The following is a 13,765-nucleotide window of genomic DNA, read 5'->3' on the forward strand; positions in this document are numbered from 1 at the left end:
TATACAAAAAGTAAAGTTTTACATGGTTTTATGATTGGTTATTACAGATAAAAAACAGCTTCTTTTCAATAAGTGACAAGTAAATATCAGAAAAAAGGAAGCATAACAGGGGTCTAAAATTCCTTAATTTTTAAACATAGTCCAAAAAACTAAAAACTTAAAAATACATTGATTAAAATCATAGAACTTTCAATAAAAAAGTAAGTTACGGGGAAAACAGCATGCAATTTCTGTTTAATAAAAGCATTAACTATTTTACAAATAAAAAAAATTAGAAAAGAGTTTATAAACAAAAAAACAATTAAAGCTTAACTAAAGTAAAGTTTAATTAGAATGTTGATTATAAGGTATATTTGGAACTATTATTTACGATTTTTCGTGCTTTTGTATATCCTTTGTATATCGATATTATTTTCGTTTTATTTCTACAAAAATTAACAACTTCAGACAAAATAAAATTACCCAATTCTGGCTAAAATTAAGCTTAGTACATATTAATAAAAAAATCTTATCAACTTAAGTTTGTTTAATCGCTGTTTATAGGTTTTCACTTTTTCGGAAATGCCATTTTAAAACTTCATATGAAACTTACTGAAATAAAAAAATCAACTTTATCTAAATTACGTTTATTTTACGTGAAAACTAAATAGTTTAATACTAAACAGAAAAATACGAAATGTTTGGAGGAACGTTGATCGTGCACGATCTTGCGAGGTCTGACGAGGGGGATTACCGGTGCATTGTGACGTTGGATGACGGATCTTCGGTTGCTAGCAACGCAGGAAAACTTGAGTTTGCTTGTAAGTTGTTTATTGACCGTTTAAATAATAAATTCAAGTGCTAGCCTTTCTTTTTAGTAATAAACTATTCGTTACATACACTCTTAATCTAAGTGTTAGTAGAATATCTAAGCAGCTTTAAATTTAAATAGCAGAACGCAAAACAAAAACATTCAAACTTTATAAATGTTTTACCTAAAGATATATATATACATTTTTTGATACTTAAGAACCAGTTAAGATAAGTTTAAAAAAAACTTTATACTGAAAATGATAAAATTTGTATCTAAAAAAGATCACTACTTCATCTTAACTTAAACAGGGTACAATCAATATGTTACACAACTAGGTTTTTACAATCTTAAATTAATTGTATTACGTTTAAAATAAAAACAATATATTAATTATTTTTTTAAACTTACATGATTATAAAAATACCAAATTTGATATACTTTTAGTGAAAATGAAAGAAAAATAATATATTAGTTTATCAGAAAGTTGTAGAAATTTGTTTATCGGAAACAATATTATAAAACACTATGAAAAAAATATTAAGCGTGATTCGGTCGTGTTGTCTTTTATTATTTTTATCATTTTATCATTTTTTACTACTTTTAAATTAATATGTAGTACATAAAACTTTACTTTGACTGAAGATTTTTATCGTTAAATATTAGTGAACAGCTTCAAGATTTTATACGGCTACTTAATCTTATTGAGCATTAAAATGCTTCGTTTTAAGTAATAAAATTCATAATTTTCCTATTTATAAAACTGAGACACTTTTTTGACTGATCTGGTTCGTTTGGATATATTTACATTTCAAATAAAAGAAAATACAAAATAAATTCAATTTAAGCACGAGAAATAAAGCTAATAAATGTAAATACCATTCAACAACTACTTACGGTCTCGAAAAGTGAACTGCTATGTTAGTAAGAAATATTATAAGGTCTTTAATTTTTTTTTTACTGTTTAACAAAAAAAAACATGACCTACCTAAACTGGCATGTCCAAATAAGAAAATAAAACCTAAAGAGTATAAAAACCTTTTTTTTTTTTCTTTAATACCATTTTCAGTTGTAAAAAATATGCATGTGTTATACAAAATTGTAACTGTTTTAAAAGAGTAGAAATAAAAAACTCATAACTATAAAAAAAATCTGTTCGCGGCTTTAAGAAAATTTCTAAAGTGAGATAAATTAATTTAGAATCAATTGCAATAAAAATAAGCGAATAAAGTGCAAGTTATTGTTTTACTTATTTGAAAATAAGTTTAAAATGCTAAGTGTATTTCTGTCTTGTAGAACTTTTATTACAATTTAAGTTTTTGTCTTCATTACTTCCATTAACTTTCTTGATTTAGAAATTGAAATACTTTTAACGTTTGAAACTAAACGAAACTTAATATTTTTCGTCCCTTATTACCAATGTGTAAATTAATGTTTAGAAACAATTCTTAAATCTTTCAAAAGATAAAATACGTCTTAATGTAAACTTTTTTAAGTTTCAAATCTTTGGTAGTTATAACAAAATATATTTTTACAGATTTAGAAGATTTTGTCAAAACAGAAACAAAATTACTACCTTCGATAGGCTCAGGTTTTCAAATAAAATGTGAAGGTCAGGGTATTGGTATGCCAAGTGAGTTATTTTAATTTAACCTTTAATTAAATTTTATTTTAATAAAAAACAAGTCCAGAACTTTTGGTAGAAAATTAAAATATCTCTAACCAACTTAATACTTTGACTTTATAAAATGTAACGTTAAAAGGCGTTAAATCTTAGAAATCCTGATAAGCTTTTTTTTTCGAAGAACACATGTTTATTTATTTATATTTACCTTAAATAAATAAGTTTTAACCGTTCACCTAAGTTTTGCCACTTTCTCAGCTTTTAGAATAAGTAAACTAATTATTATAAAAAATGATAATAAAGTGTTTTTGGTTGTAACAAAGATACAAACTAGTTTTCTTAAAATTTAGTTTTATATTTACTTTTTCAGTAGCTTTTTTTTACCTAAAATTTTTTATTTGAAATAAATCAAGTTGTACTTGATTTTCGTGAAATATATACCTTAGTTATGTTATTACCTCTCTATATCTTATTTACAAAATATATTTATATTTATATTAGTTGAATTTAAATTTCTCCAAGCTGTTTAACTTGCACATATATTTATCACTTGGTAGGGTTTTTGTTATTCAAAGTGTTTCAGGTGATAAATTGTAGTTTGAGTCATTTAGTTTCCGTATAAAACAATTTAGTAGTTTATGGCGTTTAACTATCATAAATGTTTGTACTTATTGATATAAAAATTAAAATATAAATATAAAAATGGCTTATACCTTTTTTTTTTAAATGTGCGCGGAAATGTGTTAAAATATTTTGCTTAGAAGTTTTTTTTAAATGTAAACTGTTTTACTTTATATAGAATCTTTAAATGAGTAATAAACATACCTTAAAAGCAGTTCAATCGTATATTTTAACATACTTTAAAAACTAGTTTTTTGTACTTCTATGAAAGTTAACGCTTCTATGAAAAAAAAATAGCTAAAACTTAATGCCAGTAATGTAGAAAAGTTACTGTATATACTAAAATAACTTGTCGATAAAATTTGCTTTATGCTGCTAATAAATAACTTAAAACATAGCTGCTTATTCGCTTCTGATGAAGCGATAGGAGTTTAATTTGTATCAATGATACTGCAGTAAACAAAACCTTGTTATGTTGAATATAAAAACAAGTAACTATACTTACAAAATATGAATGGTAGTGTTGAAATTTAAGTTCAACGAATAGAATAAATTTATATCATTGCAGACAACTTAATTTCTTACTCATGGAAAGTCGATAATGGAAAGCAACTTGACCAAGATTACATATTTCCTAAATCCAAAAATGATAGACGGTATTTGTCAGGAAAAACTGGTACTCTTTACTTTGCCAATGTTGTACTGTCGGATAGTGCAAGCTACGTATGTACCAAAGATCTGAGAATAGACAGATCGAAAATTTATACAAGCGGGTCGACTACGCTTCAAGTTAATGAAGGTTTAAATAAGGAGTTTTTTCATAAACCAGTATTAAACAAAAATCAACCAATAATTAAAAAATATTCTCAATTTCCAAAAAAATTTTTCAATTTTATCTATTAATTAATTTTTGATTTTTTTTAGTTTTAAATGTCATGATGAAATCAAAATTTTCCTAATCTACTAACAGGTTCTACTTACAATTATGCACCTAGAAGTATGTTGAGACCTAGTTTAGAACAAGCACCGAAGTATGGAAAATCTGTTTTGCTTGAATGTTTTACTGCAGGAATGTTAGTTGAAAATGTTTTAAGCTTTAAAAAGTTAAAACATAAATCTCAATTTATAAATTGTACTAAAGAACTGTTTACTCAAGCACCAATTATTAATTTTTGTAATACATTGTTAGTTGTAAATAGTACAGATTAGTTATTAAAATAAAAATCATCATCAATAATATACTAACAGTTTTAGTTAATGCCGTATAATAATGTAAAAAGTAAAGCGTCTCTATAGATTTTATTTAATATTTCCAAATTTAATAAGAAATAGAAAATTCTATTATAAATAGACCAACACCATCGAACGTCTGGAGTAGAAAAGATGGAAGGGAGATTTCTACAAACTCGTTTAAATTAGGAAATGGAGGAATCTTGATAAAAAACTTGACTGAAAACGACGAAGGAGTTTATGTTTGCACCTCTTCAAACTCACTTGGTACTATAACTGATGAAATAAAGATCAAACTTGAGTGTAAGTTTATAGTACTAAGATTACTTTAATATTTTATTTTTTGAGTCTATTAAAGATGTAGTGTAATTAACATTACTATATATTTTTACATGATGATGAAAAATTTTTACAAAGATAATGCAGAAAGTTGTTCAAGTATGTAAGTAAATACAGGTATGTATCAAAACTTAAAAAAAACCTATTATAAAAGTCAATTTGAATAAATCTGTCACCTTTAGCCAAGCCTTATTGGATAACGGAACCAGACTCAATGAAAGTCGACGTGACAACCACCGCGATAGCAAACTGCGAAGCATCAGGAAACCCACCCCCTGAAACATTTTGGACACGAGACGGAGTTAGACTGGTAGCCGATGAGTACAAAATTAAGTTTTTACCCGTCGCAAACTCAAAAAGCGGTAAAAAAGATTTGTACATCTACGACTTTTCCGACGATGATGTTGGTGTCTACCAGTGTGTTTCTAAAAACAGCATCGGCTCAATCATATCAAGTTCTAAACTAAGTATTCACAGTAAGTAGCTTGAGACAACATTTTTGTGTTGAAATTTTTTTTACGATCAAAATCGTCTGAGCTTTAATTAAGATCACTTTGTTGTTTAGAAAAAGTCAGTATGAATTTATTTTGTTGATTTTTATAGTTTTTGATTTTTTTTGTACTAATACATTAGGCACTCAAGAAAGGATTATACAAAATTAATGGTTTTCAAAAGAACATAAGTTCAATTAAATTACTAATAAGTAGTCTTTTACGCAAGTAGAGTGTCTGTTAGTTTTTTTTTGTTATACATTGTTCACATAGATACAAAAAAATACTGAATTTTGTTTAAAAAAAAGGAATTATTTATAACTTTTATAATATTTAGTTTCCTATGTTGTTTAATTTTGCTAAAAAACAGAAATGAAACCGAAATTCGTGGATAGCATGCAAGATTTAGTACAAGCTGCAGTTGGAGATCGTGTCACGCTGAGATGCAAGACTGAAGCAGCTCCTGCAGCGAGTTTAAGATGGTTTAAAGATAACAAGGAACTAAGAATTTTTGAATCATCAAGGTTTTGCTTAATTATACTTAAAACGAGTAAACGCTTTTAGGCAGAACTAATTGATTATAGTTTTTTAATAATTACTTGTTTTACTAACAGGGTATTTAATAAAAAAGTAATATTTATAGTCAAAATATTTACAAAAACAACAGGTTTTACGTTGAAGAAGGAACATTGAGCATTGATTATGTTGATGCTTCAGATGTGGGAATATGGGGCTGTTCAGCATCTAATATGATGGGGTCTGCCAATGCAACATTTAAAGTAGAAGTTTATGGTTGGTAAAATAATTTGTTTATGTGTTTTTGTTAAGAATTAACATTTTGCCCTTTATGTTATTACATGTATTTTACGCAAATAAAAGCTTTTACTTCAAAGTGAAAATGAAAATTAATTTTGTAAGTATACATTTTTTATGTAAAAGTATAAGATTTAAAACTGAAATTTAAAGACTAGTTGCTTGTCGTTAAAAAAAAAAGTAAGTGTAAACTTTTAATGTATACTAAAAACATATATTTTGTATTATTAATTATTTAGCAAAATGTTTTTAATCACCGACATACACAGAAAACTATTTTAGAACAAAAACATTCTAAAAATTAAAATAAAAAGTTAAAAAACTTTATGATTTTACTAACAAAATTATTCATATCTATGAAATAAGATACTGAAGAGAAATAAAAAATGTTTGCACAGTTTTTATTATACAAACAGTCACATAAGTTTTCACAACTTTTATTTGCGTAAGGCGGCTTATGTTTGCTATATAACTACATCTTTTTATAAATTAGGAAAAACTATTATTACAGATTTGTAAATAGACATTTTTCAGAACTAAATCAAAACTTACTTGTTATACTGAAAAATGCAATAACAGTGCGAAAAAAGCTCACCTTACATTTTTTTTATATATTGATTTTTTATAGAAACGACTAAAGTTGAAGGCACTTCGGCCACTGAAGACGTCTACATAGCAGGCGATTGGTTATTTCTTTGGTGCAACGCTAGTTATGACACAAATTTGGACATCACCTGGCAATGGTTCTTTGACGGCGAGCGTATAAGACCGTTTGTCGATGCCGGTTTCGATATAGTTGGAGAAAGATTAGAAGTTTGTATTTATAAATATTGTTATCTGCTACAACAAACAATAACTTATCACAAACTTGTACGATAATTTGTTTATTGATTAGCTTATTAGCCATAATTAAACTGTTTAGTTGAGCTTCTTAATAAAACAGAGACTTTAATAGTTTCTGACTATTGCTAAGTCTTTTGCTCATACACTTATTTTTAACAACTTTTAATTTTGACCTATGTAAATAGAAGCTGTATTTTGTGGTTTAAGAAAACTTAGTTACGAGTTTAAAGAGAAGGCCGTGAAAAGTTTTTACAGTAATAAAATTAAAAAACATAAGAAAGTAATTAAATAATCCTTCAAAATGGTTTTATTTTACTCTATCATTGCCCATTAGCAAATTTTCTTAAATAATTTTAAATATTAATTAGAAAAACTTTAATTAAATTTACTTTTGTGTAAAAATTAGAGCTATAAATATAGTTAAAAATATTTTATTAATTCAAATTTTGTGACTAAAGATAAATAAGTTTAGTATTAGTAAACTAAAAACAAGTTAATTAACAGATGATCATTAAGACAGTATTACAACCAAGAAAGTTGAGTTAAAACAAACAAATAAATACAAACTATAAATATTCTCTTGGATAAAGTGATTAAACTATAGTGATGTTAAACATATGTTGTGTAAACTGTAATGAACTATTAATTTTTAACTATAGTTTTAATTAATCAAAAAAAGCCAATAGTAACTAAATTAAACTGTATAAATTGATTAAAACAAAAAGCGCAATCAAACATTTAAAAAACTAAACATTTATTGAGCTATATATGACTTCGATTTTTGTTTGTAAAAAAAAAAATTAAATATGAAATATAAACGGTAGATATAAGTGGAATTAAGCTTTATGCTTTAGAAATTTAAAACATTTTCATCTTAGTTTTTCAAAGTAAAAACTCGTTCGTTAGAGTAACATAACAAGAACATTTTATTTAAAATTATTTGTTTGTACAAGCTTTGATAGGCTGTAATTTACTTTAGATTTTTTTGTTATCTTATAGAAAGTCAAATATCATCAACTGCTTTTAACAGATTCTTGCCAGTGGAGTTAGAAGCGGTGAGTACAAATGCGAAGCAAGCACAATAGTCTCATCCGATTCTGCTACTTTCACCGTCAATGTACAAGGTTTACCTTACACTGGAAATTTTCTACACTTATTGAAATTGCATATAAAAGTTTAAAAACTTAAAAAAATGAATTATCGAGAATGTCTTGAGTGTTTAATTTTCATCTTGTTTATTAGAGTAGCATTTTTCAAAAAAAAAAAGAACTTAAAAAAGAACACAATATACATAAAAAAAACTTCTAGATGTACCAAGTGCGCCTGAAAATGTTGAAGCTATCAGTCAATCGGGAAGCGCCATGTTAGTTAAATGGGAGTTATTGGGTCGCAGTAACCTTCCAGTGACAAAACAGGTTGTATATGCAAGAATCGTAAACAAAGACGAGACTCCTGGTCGCTGGTTCAAGGCAACAACCAGCCCACCCGAGATAACTGACGAAAGCGGGGCACTTGTTGGAAACTTGCATTCTTTTACTTATTATGAATTTCGCGTGAGGGCTTCAAATATAATGGGGCAGGGTAGGTTTAGCGAAGCGAGCGAGCCTGAAAGAACGCAAGAAGGCAGTGAGTTTTCAATAGTTGAAGACACAATTTATTATAAGATTTTGTATGCTTAAAATAAAAGAAAACTAACTATTAATCAATGTTATAAACTTACAACTTGAAATATCAAGAATATAAACTACATCTTACATCCAGGGACCGCTAGTTTTTATAATAATTGGGTTGATTAAAAAAAAAAAAGTTTTTGGTAAGCCACTGTAATTTTAAAAATTTACTAAAAGAAAAAAAAAAATTTAAAAATTAAACTTTATGAAATACCTACTAAAATCAACGTTAAACTAAAAAATTAACAAACTATTTTTAAACTTATAATTTTCTTAAATTTTTCCTGCGATTTAATTTCAATGAAAATTATTGTTTTGTTTTATATTAAAAAATATTCAAATTTTACAAAACAAACAAGAAATTGAAAAGAAATAAACCGGAAAAAAATTAAAATTCAAAGTTAAAAACAAGTATAACAAAGTAACTTAGGTCAACTATTACGTATTATAAATGGTAAAAACACAAAAACATTTTAATACAAATATTATTTAAGTATATTAATGCAAAAACTTTTTATAAAAGGTTGTAGCATTTTTTTGCGATAAAAATTTATTACTATTCTTCTAAAAGTTATATTTATATACGTGAAATAAAACTTCAAACATTCTAAGATTTTATTTTCAAATCAGTGTTTCATTCAAAAAAAGAGATCATTACTTAATAAAAAAATCTTATTCAAATAGATAACTTTTTAAAGTACTTTAGAAACAAAGTCAAGTAATTGATACATCAATTTTTTAACTACACCTAGTTTATCGTTTCAAGCTTACTTAGATTAACTTATATTTAATAATACCTAGCAATAGAAATAAATAAAACCGTTTGATTTTGACTTAAACCAAAAAAACAAAGCATCATGATCTACATGTAAGCAAAAAATATAAAATTAAAAAAACACAGAGCCATTAGAAAATGCAAAGCTTCTACGTGGAGGGGGAGGGAAACCAGGCGAACTAGTCGTTCAGTGGGAGGTATTAATTGTTAATGTTTTAACTAAAAAAATCTATACTGAGTTTATTAATTGTCCTAGCTAATAAAGAGTTTGAAGGTTTTATGCTGTATTTCAATTCGGTTTGATTTTTTTGCCTAGAACTTTCTAGCATAGTTGCCAAATTTTAATAATTTGAAAACCACACAAGTTAAAACAATTATTTGTTTAGCTTAGCAACATTAGAATTTTTGCGGTTAGATGAAAATTCGAGTTCGAACAATTCATATGTTCAAAATACTTTTAAGCGGCCACATAAAAAAAAGTAACACACATATTTGAGAAAAAAACTCATTGTAGGTCTATTTTGAAATTATGATAGAAAAAAAAAAGAATGAAATTTTTTTTTCATATTTATTAAAAATTACTTTATTTTAAAGCATATTTTAACCATATCTCAAAAATGAATATAAATTTCTAGAGTAACAATGTTAGAATATACAAGTTTCTCAAATCGTCCGTTAAGTATGTCAATTATCCTTTGTTATTTTTTTTATCTTTATATAAGTTGCTAAATATATATGTTATTATACTTCAAAAAAAAATTATATACACTTATTATATTTAATATAAAATACTCGATATAATGAGTATAAAATAAAATCTTTTTGATTTTTTCTAGGTATAATATTTTATACATTTTGCAGTACATATTAAAAAAACAAAATTCGCATAAAGATATGACTAATAAGATTACAATGTAAAAAAATAGATTTTTTTTTACACTAATTAAAAGATATGGAAAATAACACATAATTATAAAAAATAAAACTGTCGGGATTTAAATAGTCGTGCACACCATTTCGGCAACTCTGCCATCTAGTATACAAATTTTTATTTATCTAAATACTTTTCTTTAGAAAAAATCAGTGAAATATTATAAAAATAAACTTACCAAAATTTAAGTATTAAGTTTTAACTCGAATCTAAATTTAAACCTGACAGTTAAATAAAAGAAAAATTACCTAAGTCATTCTCATAACGGTAAAACTTTTTTTATATTGTGATATAGTTAGACTATATTAAGCTAACTGTGAATCAATAAGGTTTTTTATTTATTTGAAAAGTAGACCACTTTAATTATTTTATATTTTTTTCTAAAACAGGGTTTTGGCTATTAGCAGCAAAAGGGCCAAAGAGGGTGGGGCATGAGCAGTAAAGGGGTCACAGGGGGGCCATGAGGTCATAATTTGAAAGTTACACTAGATATTCTAAAATTGATGTTGATGAGCAAAAAAAAGATCTTAGGCGTTTTTATTGGTAGTTTTGAAACTTATACTAGATATTATGAAAAAAATTAAATTTAGGGGGCCACAAGCTGTAAAAGGCCATAATTGTAAAAGGCCACAAGGCCATAATTTGAAACTTGCATTAGATATTCTGGAGTTGATGATGAAGACAAAAAAAAACACTTTGGCATTTTTAATAGTAGTTTTTTGAGAAATCTTGTTGGAGTGGCCATAGCTTTTTTAATTTCTTTAAAGGGGTCTTTTTTTAAAATGTTTAGGAAACCCTTCTCTAAAAACTAGTTTAATTAAACATGTGGAGATTGAAAACAATTACATTAGTATCTCTTTGTTTTTAATTTGTTAACAAAAAATTTAGAGAATAACTTGCTAGCTTATATTAAAGTAAAACAATTATCGACAATTCAAATGAATAACTTAAAGTATGGTTTAAAATAATGTGACAAAGTTTTTAAACTATGAAATAAGTTGATTTTAGTTGTAACAAATTTCAGAATGTTAACTTAACGTAGTTATACTTGCAAGTAGATGTCTGCCTAGTCAGTAAAAACTATCAAATATTAACTATCTATAAATTTTTCACTTAGCCATTAGAGCCTAGTAAGTATGGAGCAGAATCAATAACTTACACTGTAAAAGTTTGGAAGTTTAACTCTTCAGAAACTCAAGATGATGCAAGAATTAATTTTATAGCAAATCCAGAAGAAAATCAAATTATTTTTGAAGTAAGTTCTTTTTATAATTAGATACTATTACTTCAAATTCAAGTTCACCAATCGAAAACTGTTACCTTGCTATTTGAGTAAGTAAATAATAAATACAGACCGACGTAGACGAAATATATCAACCTTATTATGCACAAATACAAGCTCAAAACTCAAAAGGATTCAAAACTGACTGGAGTGCTCCTAGCTTTGTCTACTCTGGAGAAATTCGTAAGATACAATTTAGATTTTTTCTTTGCAGTACAGTTTATTACAATGTTTAATTGATTTTTGTATGTGTTTAGTTTTACTAACAAAGTTGTCTTAATTTTAGTACCGGAGAAAAATGTTTCCGATCCAAAAGTGTGGAAAAGTCGGGCATTTTCCTTGAATATCAAATGGAATCCAGCAGAAAACATTAATGGATATACAAAAGGGTACCAAGTAAGTGATTTTCATGAAAAAATATTAAAATATTAATCAAAACAATCAACCTTAGAAACACTTGTTATTGAAAACTATAAAAAGTTATAAAGTAATGCTAACGATTGAAAAAATAAAAGTTTTTATAGCTTAGTTTTTTTATGAAAGCTCTATACATTAAAACTATTTTAAAAGGTTTCAGTTGTGAATTACTTGGATGACGTAAACTTAGAGCATCCCGAAACATGGCTAAACTACACTACATTCGATGAAAAACCTATGATAGTTGCTACAAATTTGACTCACCACATGCCATATATGTACAGAATCGCACCTTTTAACTCTGCAGGTGTGTTAATAACCTCAACTTTTGTTTTTTAATATAACATATTTTGATGAATGTTTTTTATTAGTATGTAATTATACATCTTTCACCTATTTTTTATATAATTCAATGAATAAATAAAAAAGCAACAGCTAATATGGTTTAAAATATGTAAACTCAAGTTTTTGTATAAACTGATTTTTTGCTAGGCCTTGGTCCATACACCAGCTGGATTGGCCCGGTAAAAACAAAAAAAAGGCCACCTAGTGGAAAACCTTTGAACATTGATATAAAAGTTGACGAACAGACAGTTCACGTTTCGTGGAAAAAAGTTTACAAGAAAGTTGTTGAAGAAAATATAAGGGGTTATTATGTAGGTCGTTTATGTATTTAAATCAGCCTAACTTGAAATTAGCTTACAACTTAAAGTTTAAACTTACATTAAGTATTTTTAAGCCAGTTATATGTTTTTTGCTTAAACGTGCCATAATCAGCTAAAAGGTGATTATATTACAGCCCAATTTAGATTTTACGACAATGTACTACAAATAAAATAAATAAAAAAAGTTAAACCTCTGCAGTTCAATTTTTGAAAAACATTTTTAAAGAACTACGTCTTAATTAAAATAATTCACTTGAAAAAAAAGATTCAACTAACAAAGATAAGAATAGAAATTAAAATGTAAAAAATCATATTGATAGCTCCAATAGAAACTATTAAAGTATAAAGTATTTTATAATTATAATTAGAAGTGTCAGAACTTACATTTGAAAAGTTTATAATAAAACTTAAATTAAATACTTTAAAATACTCAAGATTAAATACTGGAAACGTGGGCAAACGTTCGAAGATGCTCAAGTTCTGCCATCTACAACTAACGATATAACTTTTACCCTCCCTGAAAAAACAGCATACAATTTAGCAATATGTGCTTTTAGCACGGGGGGAGAAGGCCCTTACTCTAATGTTGAACGTTTTTCAACTGATGTTGGTTAGTAATCAGATATAATTGTTTTAAAATCTTTGTTTTAATAGCTGTTACACTAAAAAAGTTGACAATATCTAAAATTTTAAGTTTAGACTAGTTAAGTATAGAAAAAAAAAATCTTAATAAAACACGTTACTTATGGTTTTATTGCTTCAAAAGTTTTTAGATTTTGTTAAAAAGAATCTTATTAGAAAAAACTTGAAAAAATAAATTTAGTTTATTTTAAATGTATGACAGGCACAGCAAGCGGCCAAACGGGAGGTAGCGGTACAATGAAATCAAACGAAATAATTTTTTTTATTTCATTACTGCTTTCATCTTTATTAAGTATTTTTGCACATTAAGTTAGTATGAACTTATTTAAATAAGCTGAGAAAAAAAAAGAGTTACAATTGGTTGAAAAGTAAATATATTCATGTCATGCTAACACTCGGGTAATATTTATACTTAAATGTTTGCCTCGCGTAATGTATCCTATGAAATATATTTTCGATGTAGATGATTAATATTAACAAAGAATAAACGTTTAAGCTCATATAAATTGCTACAACCGAAATTTTTTAAAATGTTTGTAAATCAAAGTTATAACAACTCTATAGTATGAAGTTATTGTTTTTAAAATAAAACATCTAAGACACAAAATGATTTTTATGCATTTGTAACTAGA

General features: G+C 26.3%; 1 protein-coding gene across 1 annotated transcript; it reads left to right on the top strand.

Moving 5' to 3' along the window:
- The first annotated feature begins 676 nt into the window (after positions 1-676).
- On the top strand, positions 677-13,374 carry LOC145832341 (contactin-3-like). The gene is made up of 19 exons (XM_082939659.1): positions 677-800; positions 2,328-2,423; positions 3,604-3,834; positions 4,006-4,108; positions 4,387-4,568; positions 4,787-5,080; positions 5,466-5,619; positions 5,763-5,887; positions 6,537-6,721; positions 7,782-7,875; positions 8,060-8,377; positions 9,323-9,393; positions 11,245-11,382; positions 11,481-11,592; positions 11,696-11,805; positions 11,980-12,133; positions 12,319-12,482; positions 12,927-13,097; positions 13,336-13,374. The coding sequence occupies exons 1-19, from the start codon at positions 677-679 to the stop codon at positions 13,372-13,374; spliced, it is 2,865 nt and encodes a 954-aa protein (XP_082795785.1).
- The last annotated feature ends 391 nt before the right edge of the window (positions 13,375-13,765 follow it).

Source organism: Thalia democratica, chromosome 3 (genome assembly GCF_965202585.1).
Source record: "Thalia democratica chromosome 3, ktThaDemo2.hap1.1, whole genome shotgun sequence".
Lineage (NCBI taxonomy): Eukaryota > Metazoa > Chordata > Thaliacea > Salpida > Salpidae > Thalia > Thalia democratica.